The sequence below is a fragment of the Catharus ustulatus genome, chromosome 7 (assembly GCF_009819885.2).
Source record: "Catharus ustulatus isolate bCatUst1 chromosome 7, bCatUst1.pri.v2, whole genome shotgun sequence".
NCBI classification, from domain to species: Eukaryota; Metazoa; Chordata; class Aves; order Passeriformes; family Turdidae; genus Catharus; species Catharus ustulatus.
The window spans coordinates 29,072,099-29,092,927 of NC_046227.1; the positions used below are offsets into that span (position 1 = coordinate 29,072,099).

General features: G+C 41.5%; 1 protein-coding gene across 11 annotated transcripts in view; it reads left to right on the forward strand.

Moving 5' to 3' along the window:
- KALRN (kalirin RhoGEF kinase) overlaps window positions 1-20,829 on the forward strand; it is a 461,256-nt gene that overhangs the window by 414,745 nt on the left and 25,682 nt on the right. For 10 of the 11 annotated variants that reach the window (XM_033064817.1, XM_033064825.2, XM_033064827.2 and 7 more), the window contains 11 exons: window positions 3,197-3,263; window positions 4,509-4,612; window positions 6,461-6,530; window positions 7,065-7,151; window positions 7,914-8,006; window positions 9,081-9,131; window positions 9,448-9,525; window positions 10,374-10,559; window positions 13,598-13,769; window positions 17,622-17,860; window positions 18,718-18,965. In XM_033064817.1, the coding sequence (XP_032920708.1) occupies window positions 3,197-3,263; window positions 4,509-4,612; window positions 6,461-6,530; window positions 7,065-7,151; window positions 7,914-8,006; window positions 9,081-9,131; window positions 9,448-9,525; window positions 10,374-10,559; window positions 13,598-13,769; window positions 17,622-17,860; window positions 18,718-18,965 (1,395 nt within the window). Of the gene's footprint in view, window positions 1-3,196; window positions 3,264-4,508; window positions 4,613-6,460; window positions 6,531-7,064; window positions 7,152-7,913; window positions 8,007-9,080; window positions 9,132-9,447; window positions 9,526-10,373; window positions 10,560-13,597; window positions 13,770-17,621; window positions 17,861-18,717; window positions 18,966-19,847; window positions 19,909-20,829 lie in introns of all 11 variants that reach the window. The other variant, XM_033064826.2, reaches the window with a different exon arrangement.

Sequence of the window (20,829 nt, forward strand, 5' to 3'; positions counted from 1 at the left end):
CAGATGCATCTGTGGTGGAAATATGCCACTGAAAAGAAGGTTCCATTTGGGAAAGCCTCATGTTCATGGTAAAGGGGGAAAAAAAGAAGTGGTGACAGCTCATGAAAGTTGTTTTTTAAAATTACCTGGACAACTTCTTAAATTTAACAAAAATAATGCTAATTCCTTCAAAGCCTATAATGATTAAAGCATTTCTTAAATGCATGTTCAGCTGAAGAACACAGAGAATTGGAGCAACAGGATCAAGAATTATACAGAAGAAAGCTGAGGTGGCTGCTTTGTTTGTATCACCTCTTACACTACCAGCAGTAACTGCTATGATCTAATCAAATGGCAGATTGGGGGGAAAAGGAACATTCCACACAGCTCTCATGGGAGCGTGGTGAGGTGAGAGGTGGAAGAAGAGCACCCATTTGGGAAAGATGCCAAGTCAGGGAAGAACAAGGAGGTGGTTAAGAATGGAAGACAAAGTAGGAGCAAAGTGCCACAGGTCTGTGAAAGCCATCATTTGCTCCTGCATTTTGTTGCAGGAAGCCTGGAAAGGGATAACAGTGAGGGACTGGAACAACTCCCAGCAGCAGACAAGGACATGACACTCCTGGATGTGATTCTGAATGGCAGAAATTTTCTACAAGGCAGCTGCCAGCCTTCCCACAGGGAACATCTCTGCCCATGACTGTCTCCTTAAAGCTCCTCAATATTGCAGGATCTGGAGTTCCTCTGGTAGCAATTCATTAATTAGGTGACTGGCAGCTAACTGCGGGTTGCAGTTTTAGTGCAGAGACCTCTGCCACTGTAAGCACAGCTACAGGAACGCTTCTGGCAGGGGACTGGCAGCCTATTATGTGCAATTAGTAGGTGCCAGAATTCTTAAACACCAGGATGTTTAGGAGCACCTGTTAGTGGTTTTCAGCACAAGACATCTGTCTCCCCTCTAGCTCCTTTGTGTCTGCATTCTGTGTCCCTGCAGCTTGCTGGGTTTAATTCCATAGTCATGTGAGGCAGCTGATCTCTCAGCTCGAGCTGTGACCCTCCAATCCCCACAAAACAGCAGCTGAACCCTTGCACAGGCATGGGCAGCAATGTCCTCTGTTCCTGGCAGCACATCCATGCCAGCAGTTAGCTCTGGTGAGAGAAGACTCCTTATTCCATCAGGCTTGATTGCTGCATTTCTGTGAGCAGTAAGACAATAGTCTTATTGAGTGTCATTGTTCAGTATAGGTCTAATACAGTTTCCAAGATATCCAGCTATTCAGACACAGTCAGAAATGAGGAGGCTCTCGCCTTGCTCCTGTTCATGCCAGTTTAAATACAGCTGTGTAATCAATACCTGCTGGTGACCAGGGCAATTTGCAAACAACTCCCTGCCCTTGCTCCCTCTTATCAGAGCAGATGAGTGAACTTGAATTTTTGCCTACATGCATCTTAGAAACCTAAAATTTCAAACCTTAAACCTACTTCTAAGATGCTGCATCAGGTAGGCTACAGAGAATAAGTAGAGATGATCAAGGTTGATTTTCCTGCTTGGTAGGAAGAGAGGAGCAGAGGGAACCCTGGTGCTGAATGTAAAGTAAGCAGTGGAGGTGCAGACCCTGAATCCTAGTAGAGGTGTGAATTGGCAGGTTTTTGTCTGTTCACTAGGAACCTGGTTGCTGCACTGATTTTTAATAAGCACACACCTGCCTGCATGTCCTGCAATGTTATGCACTACAAGTACCTGCTGGTTTTTTTTACAGCAGAGCTTGGGCAGCTGGATCTTTGCAGTAACCTTGTGGGTGGGAGAGGTTCTCCCATTCCCTCTGCAGCTCTCTGTGCCTGTGGGGAACAGTGCAAGCAGAGGTGGTGCCACTGGAAGGTCCCCTCCCAGCCTTCCTCTGAGGCAGAGGGGACTGTGGAGCCTGTCCCAAGGGCACAGTGGGTCAGGCAGCCCAGGGCTGTGCAGCACAGCCTGCTCTGCCACGCTCTGCTGGCAAAGAGCAGCCTCTGCCTTTTGCCTCACACGTGTTTGCTGCCCGGGCACCACTTGGCACAGCGCTCCGGAGAGCACAAGCGTCTGCTGTGGCTGCTGCCAGCCCTGCCTGCTGCCAAGGGGGCTGGATTTCACTCTCAACCAACAAGAAGCTGTTTGACTTTTTTCTGCCACATGGCCAGAGTATCACCTCCGCTTTGTCTGAGCAAGGGACACGTTGCACACACAGCAGGAGCAGGATTTATTTTCTCAGTAACCTCTCATAACTAAGTCTCTCCTTGCAATGCCAGTCTGGTTGTTTTTTTCCCCTCCAGGTATTTTAAACCAGGCTTTATCTTAGCACTGTTTGCCTTCAGCCCTATCACTTCAAGTGGGTCAGTCTGGTGATTGATGTGGACAGAGCAATATCAGAATGAAAGCACTCCTCTATCTTGTTAGCCTTATTACTGCCATAGGAAACTTGAGGACAGATGGAGTTTATTTGTCACATGCCAAATCTGTGTATTGGCGTAATTGAGAGACAAACTGTCTGCAGCGAGGTGTAACTTTCTGGAATTGTCCTCAAAAGAACATTATGTGATTAGTCAGTTTGAGTTACAAAGGAGGGGCTTTTTTTAGCTTGCTGTTGTTTGCATGCATCAGGCCTTCATTAGATGACTCCCCTGCCTGGGGTTATTAGCTCTAAAATCAGAGTTAAAACATTCACACCCACACATAGATTACCTACTCCAGAAGATTAGGCTCTTAGTTTTGATGGGAGAGGGGATTTGTTTTCCAAGTGTTTGAAACTTCCAAAGTGATACTTAATTGATCCATCTTGGGCAAAGCCAAATGGACTGGGGCAAGAAATCCACTCCTGCGTGCTGCAAAATGGGTCAGGACACATCTCAATCGTTCTCGGAGGAGCTGTGTAAGGGATGGGGAGAGGAGATCAGGGAAGGGTAGTTTAAGGTACAGGCAGCTGTTTGTGCTGCTGCTCTTGCACCATCCTGGGATGTGGAGGGGAAGAGAGATAGCAGAAAAGAATGGATAGGGGATTTGAAACTACCCTGACCTGACATGTGATGTTTTTGTCTTTTACATTCCACTGAGCTCTGAGTGAAGGGTGAATTGTGTTATGTGATCTGGATGATGATGGGGTTGTATGGTGAGGTCATATGTGGTAAAGGAGCAAATGGTAACATCAAGGAATATGGTCAAATACTTCTGTGTTCTGTTTTAATTTAGGTTTGTCTTAAATGAGCTGGTGCAGACTGAAAAAGACTACGTCAAAGACTTGGGAACTGTTGTGGAGGTGAGCTGAAGCAAACCCTGCTATGCAAAATGTTTTCCCACTAAAAAGCACCATGCTGACAAGTGACAACAACAGAAATACAGCATGAGAAACAAACTGCTTTATTTTATTTTGCAGTCTGCTTCCATGGTCCCCTTCTTATGTTGACAGAAACAAGAAGAAATGCCTTTGGAAACTATTTTTGTTTCCATCTAGCAAATGTTGTATTTTAGGTTCAACTCCACTGTGCAAAGGTTTTTCTTGGCTACCCTACTTGTGACAAACTCTTTTTGCTGTATTGCAGCTTTGGAAGCATTGGTGGAGAATTAACTTATGATGCTACCACTTATTTCATGCTTTTCTTCCTGTCATATTGGGTAATGGTCACACATACTTTACTTGAATTTGCACCTGGACTTACGTCCTGTGTCTGAGTACTTTCCAGAAGCTGGGCCTGAAACTGTGTTGAGGTTCACATGTGTCCTGTGGATCATTGTTTTGCAAAAAACCCTGAAGATAAAAGAGAGTTTAAAGTTTTTTTGCATTAAATTTTTTTTTAAGCTTCAACTTGCAAAGATTTGGCTGATCCCTAGGGAACACCTGCCACATTTAACTCAGTGCAGGGTTCAGGACTTTTTCCCAGCAAGGACTCTGAACTGGAGGCATGTGATTCACCAGTCCAGAGAGAATTATCAGTCTATCTAACAGTGATTTTCAACAGCTTCCAAACTTGAAAACCTTTGTGTTATGTTCTGTTTACATCATGCACCACTGGCAAACCTGACAGGGCTGTTGTGCTCCAAAGGCTTACAAAGAAACTCCCAGGAGGTTTGAGAAATCCTTTTCTTGTGACTCTAAACTTACTGCTTGGCTTTGTGCTCCCCCAAGATACTCACAGTGATGAATGGAAGAACTCTACACAGAATCTGATTTCTTCCTCTTACCAGAGAAGCTAAGAGCTTGACAACACTACTTTGTTTAACTTTTATCTTACAATTGCACTTATCACTTCAATTACATCTAATAATGGTTTGTGCAAGTATTGCAGATATTCTAAACAAATCCTTTAAAGTTTTCTTTTAAGCAAATTTTATAATTTAAAGTATCTACTTAGGTTTCTGGTTTTAATTTGAAAGATATTTTGAACATTTTAAATGTAAAAAAATCCTGGCATTAAAGTTTTGCTTCTTTGAAAAATAAAAGAGTGTAATTGTGCTCCCCCTTCAAATGAGCCCTTTGCTGAATCACTGATCCTTAATCCTAAAGGGCTTCATGAAGAGGATGGAAGAAAAAGGAGTTTCTGAAGATATGAAAGGGAAAGACAAGATTGTATTTGGCAATATTCACCAGATCTATGACTGGCACAAAGAGTAAGTTTTTGGTTTAGTTCCTCTTTAAACACCTTTCTAACCTCTTGTGCATAGAGGATTGGACTGTTTGGTGTCTGTATGTCTCAGCTGCTTTTAATTGAATATCATCTGGTCATTCACAGCTGAACTTCCAAAGGACATTGCTTCTCGTTAGATTGTTGGTTTGTAAGTGCTGCTTAATGACATCACAAATCCTTGAATCCTGAGAAGATGTTCTGATTCGTGTACTCTTAGCCAGTTTCTCAATACACTAAATCCTGATAGAGGCTTTGTTTACCCAGCCAGAACCAGCACAACTGTATGATGGAAGGCATCATGCTTACCTGAAATAATTTTTCCCAGTGAGCCCTGGCTGCTTTGGCCAAGTTGATGCTTTTGGCTCTGAGTTAGGAACTCCATTCCTTGAAAATCTTGCTCACAGAAGTAAATTTTGAGAAGCTGCTGGAAACACAAACCCATTTGTCATGTAACTTTATGAACAATGTCTTGCTTATGGACAGTATGGTCATCATTTCAACTCTGCCACTCAGAAACGCTCTGCAGATCCAACTGGCTACAATTTTAGCATGTATGTACTGACTTGAACAATGGGCATTGGGCTGGATCTTCCTTCAGCTCTGGACATTTCCCTCACCCAGGAAGCACAGTATCCTTGCTGTCATGTGTCCCATGGGTGCTTATCTCATGGCCTGGGCCTGTCCTTGTGTTCTGACAGATGACCTTGTGAGCACTAACTAAAAAATGTCAGAGAAAGCTTCACTTTATGTTAAGTTGATCCCAGAAAATAGTGGTTTTACCAGTGCCATTCCTTGATGAATGGTGAGGATAGGAGTTTTCTGTAATACAAATGGAAAGATTCCCTATTTTTAGTTCTGTATATCTGGGTCAAGAAGTCTATTTAAATGCAGATGAATGTAGCATTTATAGAGGATTGAGTTATGGAAGCAGCTGTATCTAATGGTAGCAATGGAGATTTTTAATCGGGACATCTGTCCAATTTGCATCATTTTTTGAGGTTCTGGGATTTCTTGGAGTCAGTTCATTGCAAGCATGTCCTCTCACAAAATCTGGCTACTGTCGCAAATCTGTGGAGACATTTGAGACTGAAATCCTGAAATGAAAAAGAGGAAGATCATGGACAGGATGATTGTCTGGATTTGCCTACCAGACAGAAAAATCTAGCAGTGTTTCTGGAGTTTTCACCTCACTTTTAGGCATCCCAGTATATTCTTAGTAAGGGCATTTGAGTTAGAATGAATGACCTCCCTGAAGCTGCAAGTCAAGAGGGAGATGGTGTTTATCAATTACTGTGGCTATTATGAATTAGATATTGCAATTTATTAGGAAATTAAAAACAGTGGCAAACAGAACATACCGTAACTCCACCAGCAAAACATGTTGATTCGTTTATTCAGGTGGAAACATACAGCAGTCTCTTTCACATTGAACAGTACTCCAAATCTGCTCATGCAACTGAGAACTGGTAAAGCTGGAGTTTTCATAAGCTGAGTTTTCACAAGCATTTTGGTGTATAGGAGGGTTTTACTTTGGGAGTTCTCAGTGAGGGAAAGCAAGTCTTGCGATTTGATAGTGATCAGTGCTTTCTGAAAATTGAAACCACTGCCATAGTAAAGAAGAGCAGACAGTTTGTAAGACAAGACCTCTACAGTTCACAGCTCTCATCTAATGATTTAGAAATCCCACCATTAAGGGCTGAAGCCAAGCTTACCTTTTCATTTATTATTGAATATTGGAGTTAAAATGCCACTGTTACATCTGAAGGATGATTCGTTTGCTGCTTGGATGATCTAAAGAAGTGTTCTGAAGTGTTCATATCCTTTCTTTTAGCTTTTTCCTGGCTGAACTGGAAAAATGTCTTCAAGAACCTGAGCGTTTAGCACAGCTTTTTATTAAGCATGTAAGTTTGATTTTGTTTCTATATATAGTACAATTGCCTTTAGGGTGTGATGGCTTCTTTTCAAAAACACCTGTTGTGTCAACTTGATAGTTTTGCATGTCTAAACTGAATTTAAACATAAAGTTTCCCTGTAGTTACACACTTTCAGTGGGCAGCTGGATTGCACTGAGGCATTAGTCATTGTCTCCTTGCAGATGATTTAGTTGGGGGGCAAAATTGATGTGGTCAAGGACATCTTCAAAAATACTACTATGGCAGGTACTTGCCAACTGCTACAGTTTACATGTTCGTGTGATGTTAGCCAAAGGAACTTTCAGGCCTGTCAGTGTCAGCACCACATCTCCCCTTGCCAAAGTGCACAAGTGCAGAGCAGAACCAGTTACCGATTTTCTTCCCTGCTTTAGTGAACTAGATCTTTGATTAAACCCAAAATAAGGAAGACCAAGCAGAATATCATGGCAACTTTGTGCCACCTTTTAATGACAGAAGGGTAGGCGATATGTGACGTGGCTGCTGTGCCCCTTGCCTTCACAGGAGCGCCGATTGCACATGTATGTGGTGTATTGCCAAAACAAGCCCCGGTCTGAGTATATTGTAGCTGAGTATGAAACGTACTTTGAGGTAAGCACAGCTCGTTATACATTATTACTGCTTACAGCTGGGCGCCCAGGTCAAGGACACTGTTCTGTAACCTGTGGGGTTTGCCTAAAACAAACTCCTGAATATTTTGATACTGCATGTGGTGCTGAGGTCTCTGCCATACAGAGAAAGTGTTACTATTTCAGTGCTTTCAAATTCTCATATTGTGAATTTCTAATAACTGTTTAATTCAGTTGTAAATGTGTGTGGCCTTCAAAGTACCAAAAATTCACTAATTTCTGTTCCAAGTAAAATAAGACTTAAATCAGTAGTGTACAAACAACAGGGGAGGTAAAAGCTGTTGGAACTGGGTGGTGCCTCCCATAAATCCCCAGTAACTCTGTCTGTTCCAAGAAGTCTTTGGGAGTAGACACATTTTGAGAGAAGCTTGTTTAACAAGAGAAAGATGTTTCCTTTCACCCCAGAGCAGGAGGCCTGTTGTGCAGGACTCCCTTGAGAGCTAATCCCCAGTGCAGTGGGAAGAGTGACCCTCAGCCCTTGGGCCAGCTCAGAGGGGGAGGGATCCTGTGCTTCCCAACGCCTCCAGCTCGGTCACGACTCCTGCCCAGCAATTGCCTAAATAGGATATGCCAGATTTTTAAATCCTCAGAAATTCCCTCTTGCAAACAAAAGATTAAGAACAGACCAACTTTCTGTGGAAATAAATCTCTGCTGAGACGTTTTATCATGTTGTCTGTCTTATTCCATGATTGTTTGCAATTGTTTTTAATCCTCATTTTTTAGGAGATTCAGCAGGAAATAAGCCAACGGCTGACCATCAGTGACTTTCTAATTAAACCCATTCAAAGAATAACTAAATACCAGCTTCTTCTCAAGGTGAGTGAAAAAATACAGTTAGGATTAAACTCTAGTCTGCATGTTGCATTAGATGCTGTTATTTTAAATCAGCCTTAGATTTAACTGAGGAATAAATTCATCAAATTAAGAGGAAAGAGGAGTCTGCTCTCTGTGCATGCAGGGACAGAGGCCCATGGAAAATGTCCAGAGAGCAGGAGGCTGCATCTGTGCAAGTGGTTTGTAATTCAGGATAGTAAACAGATTTTTTTTTTAACTTTCTTTTGGATTTTTTTTTATAGAAGGGTACACTTCAAATAGGATTTTTTTCCTCTGAAGTTTAAGAGCAAACTTTCAAATTTTTTTTAAAACTGGAACAAAGATACACAAATGTATTACTGAAGTCTGTCTTAGGTGCTGAATGACATGTTTCTAGTAAATACTACAGCCTCCATTTCTGAATATCTGTGTTCAAATTAGCTGAAGGAACTTATTTTCAGAATATTCTGTCATCTTAAAATTTGGGGAGCTCACCATAATTTTTTTCTCGAGGAGACTGATCACTCTGGTTTATGCTGACTTATCCATAATGAAAATTACTCAGCACTCTTGAAAATTGATCCCAAGGGGTCTGAAGCCAATATCTAGTCAGGCATGTTTGAACCCACCCTGTAATCTCCAGCAGCACTGGGGCTCTGAGCTGGTTTCCCCTCTTTTTTGAACTATACCCCAGCAGGCTGCCATCAGCCCAGGTTTGGGAACTGCACACTAGCAGAGGCACAGCACTGTGTTCCCCAAAATGCCAAAAGGGAAAAAAAAAAATCTTTGTGAGTGTGTGTGGTCTTGTGGCTTAAGACAGGGACCAAATAAGCATTCCCAAGTTCTAACCCCAGCTTTTTCTTTTTTTCTGTGATCTTCTCAACAGCCATCCACACCCCTTTTCCGTATTTCTAAAGTGGTTATGACATTCAGCAATCTCTGAAGATAAATTTATTAATATGAGCAAGTTTCTTCTCAGAAAATCACATGCTGAATATGCTTTTTCCTTTTAAAACTGGTGCCTTTTGTTCTTTCTTTCCTGAAGTGCCTTAATGCAAACCTTTCTGCTTTCTCCAGGACTTCCTGAGGTACAGTGAAAAAGCTGGTCTGGAGTGCTCCGAGATAGAGGTACATTTTCATGCCCTGAACAATAGGGCTAATGGGACTTTGTGTGGAGAAATGAAAACCCCAGTATTCCTTTGGCAATAGCTGAAGATCCTGCTGGTATTCTAAATGGGGTATTTCTCTTAGCTTAAATCAGAACTAAAAGATGATGTCGCAGTCCTGCGTTTTAGTCCTGCACCATCCTCTTTTAGACATCTATTCATGAGGGCCTTGCCATGAGTCACTCCAGAAATTGTGCTATTGAACTTCATTTTTTGACACTGCTTTCAGGAACCCTCTGATTCTCTTGTAATAATGCAACACCCCTTTTCCTCAACAGAAAGCAGTTGAATTAATGTGCCTTGTACCAAAACGTTGCAATGACATGATGAACCTGGGTCGCCTCCAAGGCTTTGAGGTATGCATTTGCATTCTTATAATAATGACTAGACAAGGAAAATTACCTTCTATTTCTGTGATTGTCTCTACAATCTACCCAAGCTACTTATCTAGGGCTTGTTCTGCAGTGCTGAGCTGCATGCTTGGGTGAGATTTCAAAGATGGGGAAGTGACACACCTCTCACTCTAAACTTGTGACAATTCATATTATTTCTTCAAAATGTAGGATCTGTAAAAGCTTCTGCAAGCTTTAATGAGACTTACTATATCTATTATCAGAGCAAAATAAGTGATGAACCAGCCTGTTCTGCCTATTAGTAAGGTCATCTGCCATTAACATGTTAACAGCTCCCACTGAGTTCAGCAACATCGAGGAGGGGACTTGGGAGTTACAACCCCACAGGGTACAACTTGTGGCTTGTAACTAAGTGTAGGCTTTGGGGAGAAGTCTATCTCCAAAATAAATTAAGATTTTTCTTACTGTCCTATGCACTGCAAACAGGGAGGTCCTGGCTCTTGCACACTCAGAGGTGTTGTGTCAGTAAGTGCTGGCTTAGGGCATAATGGAGACCTCTTGGTTGGAGCACTAGAGTAGCATAAAGGGAACAGGATTTAAAATGAAGTGTACAAAACAGTCTGCCTGAGACCTCTTGCTTCTGGTTTTATATACACAGTGGCAATGAGAGCAAGGAAAACCTATGTTGTTTGTCTTCAGCTGAGGTCACAATTTACAGGATTGCTGCTTTGCTCACTTAGAGGGGATATGTCTCACGTAAATGCAGGGCTACGTGGAAAACTTGGGCTGCATGAAATAGAGCATATCTTCTTGTGGGATCAGGGTTTTAATGTGCCTTGTCTGCTTCCCAGGGCAAACTGACAGCTCAAGGCAAGCTGCTGCAGCAGGACACCTTCTACGTGACGGAGCAGGATTCCGGGGTTCAGTCCCGACCCAAGGAGCGCAGGGTGTTCCTCTTTGAGCAAATAGTTATCTTCAGTGAGCTCCTTCGAAAGGGATCTCTAACACCAGGCTACATGTTCAAGAAAAGCATAAAGGTAAGAAATGCAGAGGGAGAAGCATATTCTGTTTGATGGTCATGTAAGGTTCGTCCTATCATAGGGGACAGCAATGTGCAGAAAACATTTGCATTTACCTTTCGGTGGATCAGAAGCTGTTTAAGACCATCTCTAAATAAACCACTGGTATCTAAATTTCTTGGGTAATTTTTACAAGGAACACAGCCAGGGCAGGTCCTCTATCATTCATAGCTCTGAATTAGCAAATATTGCTACAAAACCTGCAGTACTCAAAGGAAGTTTACAATAGTTGCTTTTATGCATGATCATAAAAGGTAAATGAAGGTACAGTATCCAAAACAGTCATTTTAGGCCAAACTATAAATCAATACTAAGTCTTTATATGATATTTCTGGAAATAGTCTCCCTAATCTGGGTGAGGGCTCTTCATATAAATTTGGATGTTGAAGAATGTTTCAAAGACAAATAAAACCACATATAATTCTAAAAATACAGCTGTGAGGAATTATAAAACCAGCTAAACTATAAAGACAGTTTTGAGAAATTAATTTTGGTTTTAAATAATCTGTCCACATTTTGGGTCTGGAGCTAAAAGTAAAAAGTAACCAGCAGAAATACTTCTTTGTTTAACAAATGCAAAGTTAACCTGTGACACGGTCAGTGAAGGTAAATGAGTGCTGTACATCTCCTGGTAGAACAGACTTTGCTGTGCCTGCAGAAAAAGCAAAACCACTGATTCATTTGAATTTCTGGGTCGTTCAAAGCTAAGAAACCAGTCTGGCATTGATTTCCTTTTCAAAGATACAGGTTAAGAGACATGGGAGAAGGCATTGTGTTTGCTTTAAATTTTAAATGGTGCATTAATATGAAATAGAAGAGAACACTATCAGCTGAAATAATGCATATTAACCTACATAACTAAACAAATTTACAGTAAACAGTGTATTTACTGAAATGAGGTCATCTTCTTGGCTGATGGAAACAACAGCATTTACTGAAAAGCCTATGTTCATTTGCAAGTCAGTATATTTTAGTGTTTCCAACCAAATAATAGGCTATAAAGGGAAAACCTGAAGTGTACAAATAAACAATCATCTTGATTTAGATGATCAGCTTTGATTATATCTTTTTGCTGATTAATATCATTATTAAAATTGGAGATGGAAATAGTATGAATCATTTTTACTTCAGTTTATTGTATATATAACAATGAGGCTTTTATCTGCAGGAAACAATTCTTGCATTGTATATTGTAGATAAAGAGAGAAAAATAAATCTCTCCTAATGTCAATAAAATTAGCTTGCCTCAAGAGTATGAGTTGCTGTTCTAGTTACACAGCCCACGAAAGGAATGCTGTTCCCACTGCCTAAGTTAAAAATTTTTATGTGATAATTTTCCAGCCCCTTTTATTCCAGTTGGCAAACAGCTCATTCTCCTGTTGACTGTCTACTGCAAATGTGGGATGGATCCCCTGTGGCTTCTTCCACGGGTGTCTCTCCCACCTCAGCATGGAGTTTGTGTGCTGGCAGCACTCACACCCTCCCTCCCAGCCCCTACTTCAGCTTCTCACTGCTTTTGCATTTGTCTGCTTCCCACAGAGAAGAGCTGTGGCTCTCAGTGGAGCAGGACCATTCCCTGCCTCCCTGGGCTCTGAGCATCCTCACCTCACAGTGGGGCCTCCACCTGAGCCAGCACCACAGATCCCATTTCTTTCCTCTGTCACAGCCAGAGGAAAATATGCATATGACTTCAAATGCAGCTGTTGTGGTCTGTCAGTGAGATGGGACTCCCAGATAATGTTCTTCAAGCTCTGTCACACTCAAACTGTGACAGAAGCTCCAGCATCTTGTCCTGCATTAGCCAAGAACCCTCTTTTACACAATAAGGTTCTTAGTGTTGTGAAATGGCACATCCCTTCTCAGATACTTCCCAGCTGGATACCTCTCAGGCTCTCCAAATACCTGAGTGGAAGCCTTGATGAATGCATCTCCCTGAGACACAAATAGGAGGTCAGGGGACATGTCTGTATGTCTTTTACCTGGAGTCATAGCAGGGCTGGTTTGGTTATCATCCAAAGGAAAATGAGCTCAGATCAGGGCTGTGCAGGCTCACTTGTGTGTCCTTGTCCTTTCCTTGTCCTCATGCCAGGGGAGTTCCTGCTTGTCACTGTAACTTCACAGGGACCCCCAGAAGCAAAGGAAGATGCTAGTTCCATCTTGCAGTTTGAATGCTGGACAGTATTCTGATGTGGAGCAGATCTCCATACCTTGACAGATACTCAGAGCAATTGGAGATGGATTTCTTCTGGGGGACATTTACTGCCTTTCTCTTCAGAGCTCTCTGCTGTTGACATGAAGACGCTCCCTCTCTTGTTTTTTTGGGAGGCTATGCCAACCTATTCTTGTTTACTCCCCTAAGTATCTCAGGAAAAGCTAAAGTTATGCACTTAAGTTTGGCACTTAAAACAGAAGCCTCCCAAGGGCAGGACAGCAGCCAAAATTCCCATCCATGTGATTTCCAGAAAGAGTATCTGTGACTACAGTCAACTGAAGTGATTGCACACAGATGACTCTAATCTGCTAGAAATAAGATCTGTTGGAGCATCACGGGAGAATTGCTCTTTTTTTCATTATATCCCTGTGCCCAGTCCATTCCATTTCTAAAATACACTAATGACTGAGCCTTTCTTATCAGAGGACAAAAAATACAAACACTTATTTAAATTGGCGGAATAATAGACTTGATTAACATATTAATAGGAACATATTTGCTCTATTTATGGGTTTCAGTAAATTTAAAGCACACCAGTCAGGTCTGTGTTACTTAAAATAGAAGTTGTAATTCAAGACAAAGCGGGTGGATGTCTGGTACATCTGTCAGAGCTTTATTAAGCATCATATTTAAGATTTAGATTTATCTGGGTATATCTAGATGAGACAAATTCTCCTTATTATGATATAACCGTTGGTTATTGACTTAATTATTTTCAGGAACATTTCACAACAGTTTTGATTCTTGTGTAATGTTAACTTATGCTTACCTTGGCTTGTTTCAGATGAACTACCTTATCATTGAAGAGAATGTGGACAATGATCCCTGCAAGTTTGCTCTAATGAGCCGGGAAACATCAGAGAGAGTCATTTTGCAGGCAGCTAATCCAGAAATTCAGCAGGCTTGGGTACAGGACATCAACCAGGTCCTGGACACACAACGAGATTTCCTAAATGGTACGTGCATGGTCTTTGTTCTGTTTCCCAAACTGTAATGCTGAATGGGATTTAGAATCTTTATGTCCTTGTTTCCTTCTGCACATGTCAGTTGGGCTCATGTTCCTCAGGTGCCTCCGTGGGTGGTGCTTTTGTTGGTGGCACTTTTATACTGGGGTTTGCAGGGCTCTGTCACCTGGTGCAGAGAGATTTTAAATCTGAAGCCATCTCCAGTTCATGATGGGACCATGTGGCCACTGTGTCTACACTGCACCTCTCATTTACTCAGAATCAAGGTTTATGCCCAAGAGCCTCCTGTTAGACATCACTGTGAGGTACCAGCTGAGGATGTCAGGTGGGGTGAAGGCTGCAGGGCAGCAGCAGCTCTCAATCAAAAAAAACCAAAGGAAGGGGCAAGGAGACAAGGGCAAGGGCTTGTTTCTCCTAGGAACCATGGGAGCTGGGCATGAAAAGGGGCTTACCCAAAGTATCAGCTTTGCTGTAGAAATGGATTTCAGGTGGTCTGAAATAATATTTCAGATTAAAGCTATGTTTTAAAAAAAAACCCTGAAAAATCAGATGCACACACAATCAACAAAAGTGTGTAATTTGAAAATACAGAGCAATCAAGTTCAGTTAACAATTTTAGCTTGTTCTGACTTCTGAGTGGATGGGAGTAAGAAGGGAACAGGACTAGAGAAAGAATCGAAAAATAATATATCTTTTGTTTGTTTGTTTGTTTGGAGACAACAAAGTAGCTTTGGATGCCTCCAAGATTGCTTTGCACTATTCAATTCAAAACAGCTTATTTTATGGAGCTTATAATAGAGTTCTATATTTAATAGCTTAATACATGTTCAATAATAAAACATATTTGCTTGAATGAAGATGTTTGGGCTTGGCACAATATCTTAGGTTTTGTTTGGTTTTTGGAGTTTTTTGGGGTGGGGATTTTGTTATTTGGTTTTGTGGATCTTTTTGTTGCAAAATGGGAAGAGGCTCAGTTCACATCAAAGCAAAGATTCCCTTTTCTTCAATGTGGAGGTTTTAAAAATTTTAATTCAGCTTAATTTCACTTTTCAGAAGTTAACTGGGAAGGGGTTACATGCAAGAGTTGTTTGTGACAGTTCAGAATCTATGGCTGAGCTGAGAAGGGAAATATATTTCACCCATGATGCCACAACTTGATACTGGAATTTTGTGACTTGGAATAGAAACAGCCTCATACAACCATTGTAAAATGATTCCTTAAATACATTGGTGAGACAAAGAGTCTAAGTTCTCCAATTTGACCAGATGGTACCAAAACTTTATGGGTTTATGTCAGTGCAGTTGACTCTGACTGAGGAATTATTGGAATAAAAACAAGTTCCACTAACAGTTAGCTACAGACTTTTTTTTAAAAGCCTTGTGAGAGCGCCACAGGCACTAATGCAGGGTTTTTCTGTCCCTTCCATATCTTTCTTGCTTTTTCTTTTTTATTTTCTTAAGTATTCCATCTTATCTTCACAGGACTTAACTGCCCTGTGAGCTTTTTTCTACTGAGGCATCTTCATAGCCCCTATTCAGCCTATCTTCTCTGAGGCCAGCAAGCAATTTGATGGGTTAGGAACATAATCATCACTATCTCTAAAGCAAAAGTAAAAATATGTTTCTATTAAAACAAAAGCTTAAGGATTTACCTCTAAACTATAAATAAGATCCAAGAAAATGATAATGTATCCAGTCAAGCCTGTCCAGTCCAGAATATTTTAAGTGGCTTTTAGAATGTAATCTTATTGAGGCTGACTAATCTTTAAATATGTTCTTGAGTTTTGCTTTTCATTAAAGCAGATGTTTTCTGTCCTTAAAATCATATTAAATCCACACTGAGCCAATGCTGCATAAACTTAATAACAAAATATTCCCCTTGAGTTCTTGCCCAAGCTGTCTCTGATTTTTCTCTCTTCACCAGGGAAGTCCTAAAGAGTAGGAGCTATGTACAAAGCATGAAACTTACATCCAAATTTCATTAATGTAAAAGTATATTCAGGTTTTTCATATTTTTCCATGGAAAAGTAAAAGCTGCTGAGCTTGAGAAGCAGACTGTGCATCAAATAATGGCTGTTGTGTGCTTTAGGAAGCAAGTGTAAAGAAAATCTGTCACTGCTGGACATGTTTCATAAGGGAAATGCCATTCACCTGTACCTTTTTTTAATCATGTTTTGTGGGGGAATTTGAGAGAAAAGATGCAAGTAGATGGACACTGACTTTTGCCAGAAGCTTCTGAGAATACTGACACATGTTTAACAGGAGGCTGGAAGCCAGGCATCACTCTGATAGTTCATGGTGGAATTAGTAGTCAGAACTGGACACTCAACTAAATACCCTTTAAAAGTACTGACTAGATTGTTTTGAGATTGATAAGTATCCATTCAGATCTTACTGCTAACAACCTTGCAGCCTTATTTACTGTATACAGTAGAAAAATGTCACTGTCAGAATCGTTGTCAAAGTTCTCTCCAGCCTTCCTTGCCCTCTGTGGCTGGTCTGCAGCAGGACCAAACCATTTACAGCTGCAGCTGAGGTAAGCAAGTGAAACTGGCAGTCACTGTGGAATAAATAATCTTTTTTTCTGACAAGGGTCAGGTTTTAGAGAAAAGTAATCTTTCAGATTGCTACAGATCTATGTCTATGTCCTTCTAAAGAAAATGGTGATCTGGCATCCTCCTTGATTTTTTTTCCCAGTCATTTGTTCTTTAGCATGAAGTGATTTCTTGAGTTGTCCTGCCTTTTTCTGGAAGGGGAGTGCTAGAGAGTGTGCTGTATGGTGCTGACCTTTTCTGTTTTTCTTTCCTTTTCATTTTGTTGGGAAAGACATTCCTTCTGTTGTGGTTCCCTGGTGGGGCTGATGCTGTGACATTATGTCCTCTGTCTGCCTCTTGCTAGACTAGTCTCTCTGCATTCCACTAGCTTTAGTCTGGTGCATGTACACAGTATTAACTGACTATAAATCATCTATTAAAGCCACATGACATAAAAAAAACCAAGCCCATAGGTCTGGGCTGGTAGCCTGAGCCCAGCAAATCTGCTCACTGTGAGTCCCAGCCCTGATCCCTTCTCCTCCAAACATAACAAGTTGTTTTTTTCTTTATGATCTGGATTTTTTTTTTTTCCATTTCCCAGTGCAAACTCTCTCCATGACTATAAAATCTACTCTCACAAACAGACTTTATTTTTTTATGGCTTATGAAGCTGTTTAGTGTTGCCTGTTGGGTGTTGTCTGGAGAGGTTTGGAGTGTGGGGATTATGTCTTGGTGCCATCTATACTTCCTCACTTGCTGGCCAGTTCCAGCAGTTTCCCTGAACCAAAGCAGTTAATGTAGAAAGCACATTGAGAGCCAAGTCACAGTGCACCATGTCTGAAGAGTATTTAATAGTCACACTTTCCTGGGAATATGCAAATGAGGCTTAGAGGTCTTGACCTGTGTTTTCTGATGTTAGCAAAATTTACTGCAACTGTGCTGTGTGCCTCTTAGTCAGGCTTTTCTTAATTTTGACTACAGGATGTGATTAATTTGTGCGATTTCAAAGAAAATTAATGCAATTATGTATGATATGAATGGCAAACATTTTAGCCTACTCACTAAGGTTAGAGAAGCTATTCTTGACATCAGCATGGAGTGCTGTGTTCAGTTCATGCAGAGCACAGTGTAAAGTGTGTCACGTGCAGCCATGAACGCGCCATGTGCTTCCATGGGCGGCATCTCCTGTTGCTGTTGGGTTTGCAGCATGTGAGTCTGTTCTGTCGGAACCACCCCACCTGTTTGAACACCTCTGCAGCCCCTGGCAAGGCTGTTGGGAGCAAATGGTGACTCTTGTCCTCTCTTGCAGCGCTGCAGTCGCCCATCGAGTACCAGCGCAAGGAGAACAGCTCGGCGGTGCTGCGGCCCCAGGCCGGCAGGGTCCCCCAGCCCAACGCCCGCCCCCATTCTTCCATTCCAGTAGGGTCTGAGAAGCCTCTGAAGGCCACAAGCCGTAACCCATCTCTCCCACCCCTGAAGATATCTACCTCCAATGGCAGCACAGGGTATGAGCACTCACAGCCTGGAGACAAGTATGAACAAAGCAAGGTACTGAGCTCATCTGATAAAACATGATCTCACAGCCCATTTCTTATACCACAGGTGATCCGTGGTGTTAGCTTGAATTAGCAGCTAACCAGGTCAACAGGAATCAACATACCGAAGCAATGGGGTAACATGTGATTTGGGATTAAACAGCTCATGCAAAAGCCCTGGCATCCACATGCATGGCACTTCATCTGGGAAACAGAGCCTGACCCCGGAGCACTGATCTTGATGTTTTTCAGGGCACTGTGCTTGCAGATCTGGAGAACTAGATATCCATTCACAGTACTGGCAGAAGTAATATTCAGGCTTCTCTAACATCCATTTACCACCCATTCCTGAAAAAGTCTGTGGTAGGGAAGAACTTGGACCTTTCCCCACATAACAGCTCCCAGGGTGCCAGCTAAAGGTTGTGATTTGGGTACATGTGCACTGCACACAAACCACCAAAGAGTCAGTGGCCACCAACCGTGTTTGGACCCTGCTGCTGACTGAGGTTCACCAAAGCCACTTTCAATCTGACCTATATTTAACTGTGAGTATTCACTCAGCTTCACTGTCTTTCTCCCTGTTTGGCTCAGCACAGACCCTTCATCTGTAACACTCCCACAGATGAGAACACCCAGGGGCACAGTCATTAGCAGCTTTGAAGTCTGATATGAAATAGGAGACTGGTTTGTATTAGGTTACTGCCACCTTTCAGATCTCTAAAATCCTTTTCTGCCAACGTGAACTTGCAGGTGTTTTGTGTCTTTTTCCCTGGTCTGCTTAGGCTGGACATGAAGTGGTGGGATCGCTGCTGGAAAGGGCAGGTTCCTCCGCGCCGGCCGCTCACCGGTTTGTGTTGTGTCCGTTTGCAGACTGATTTGGGAGGGTGCAATGGGACCTCTTCCATGGTGGTGATTAAAGATTACTATGCACTGAAGGAGGATGAGATCTGTGTGAATCAAGGAGAGGTGGTTCAGATCCTTGCTATCAACCAGCAGAACATGTTCCTGGTGTACCAGCCCGCAAACGACCACTCTCCAGCCGCTGAAGGATGGATCCCTGGCAGTATCTTGGCTCCCCTTCCTAAATCCACCACAGATAATAGCGATGGAAGCATCAAGTAAGTGCCCTATTGGCTTCGCTGGGAGCACTATGTGGATTTTTTTTTTTGAGGAAAATAAAATAAATAAAAATAAACAAACCCAAATGGTAGGGAAATCCTGCTGATTTTTATCTACAGTGCCATTGGAACAAACTGAATGGTGAATCCACAGCGTCGGGCAGCCATGGTGGATAGCTCGGGTTTTGCTTATTTTCATTTTGTGGGATTTTGTTTATACTTTGGAGAGAAATAAAACCATAGACGGTTAAAGATATGCTTTACGTGACACCATTTTACACCAACATGGACCTGCTTGGACTGGACTTATATTTATGTTGTATTAAGTTACTAATCTATATATTGGTTATAACAGCATCTAGATAAAAAAAGCCAAACACAAAAATCCAGGCTCTGTGTTGGACTGAGGTTTGCTTCTCAAGGAGGAGAGATTTTGTTGTCTATGGCAATTTCCTTGTACAGCTTGTATCTTTTTCTTTTTTTTTTTTTTTAATTTGTTTTGAGTTTTTTTTCTGTTTGCAGTAACTTTTGTAATATATTTTTTGGTTTGCAAGACCCCCATCCAAGTACATTCCTGTATAAAGTATTTTGCACTATTTAAAAAAAAAAAGAAACAAACTCACATTGATGAAGTCAGGTTGTGCAATATAATGGATAGTCGCAATGTTCATCATTGTACCTGTAATGTAACTAATTTTAAATGTACTATTTTAAATATGTAAAATAAATTTTCACCATGAGCATGTTTTAATGAGGTAAAAGAATTAGTTTGACCCTTTTTTTTGTTTGATTTTGTTTTGTTTTGATTTTGATTTTGTTTATAATATTTTGTTGCTTATTTAACAAATGTGTGGATATATATTTTTCTTTTCTGATTTTTAGAAATTTGTCAGTCTGAAATGACTAATGCAAGAAAGTGTCTTTTTGGTATTAAATACAGAAGGTACAACCCTCTTTTCAGTAATACCTGTTGATTTCTTTTAACATCTAAAATTACTAGATGGTAATGCATGATGTATGCTACAAATTGTGTTACCTTACACAAATACCTCAAGGCGCAGAATTGAACACCAGGAAAGATTTTGTGACAGATTCCCTAAAAATAATAACTTGATCTCTGCTGCCGTTTCAGTCACGAGAAATGATGACTTTAGCTGTCAGTCAGTAATGAATGCTACCTGGAATTGCATGTTAAGCCAAAGGAATTGCTTGGCACATCTCTTGCACATCTGCCACGGCCATTCCCAGGTTCCTCTCCAGCCACAATATGCAACCACACACCTTTAGAATCATCCACAGTATCAGACCCCTGGTTACGATGATTTCATGGCAGCTGCACAGTAAAATTCTGCATCAAATTCTGTAGGCAGATGAATGGTGGCCAGGAAGTAACAAAATTGAAAGACACATGAATTTCCCTTCTCTCTTTCTCACTGCAGTGAGATTTAAAGTCCTAAACAATGTTTTCAGACTCAAACAGCTGAAACAACCCTGAAAACAAAAAGATGCTTGAATAGGAGTCCTATGAGTAAAAAACAACCTGGAGCTGTGCTATTTTCAACCCTGTCTGGTCTGCCAGATCACAGTGACTACTTAAAGTAATAAAAATGTGTCTTCTGTGACAAATACTGTACGCTGATGCAGCAATGTTGGCACTATGAATTATTCACCTACATTCATTACACAGATCAGGGAGCCCCATCTGCCATGTTCTTGACTCTTACATATCCTAAAGGAAAACATAACAGTCCTGAAGTGTTGGATAACTCCCCCTGCTCTGCAGTTCTCATTCTCACCCCAGTCTGCACTTAGTGCCCGTCTGAGCTGTGCAGGGTGCTCTGGTGCTCCCTGTGCTCAGAACGAC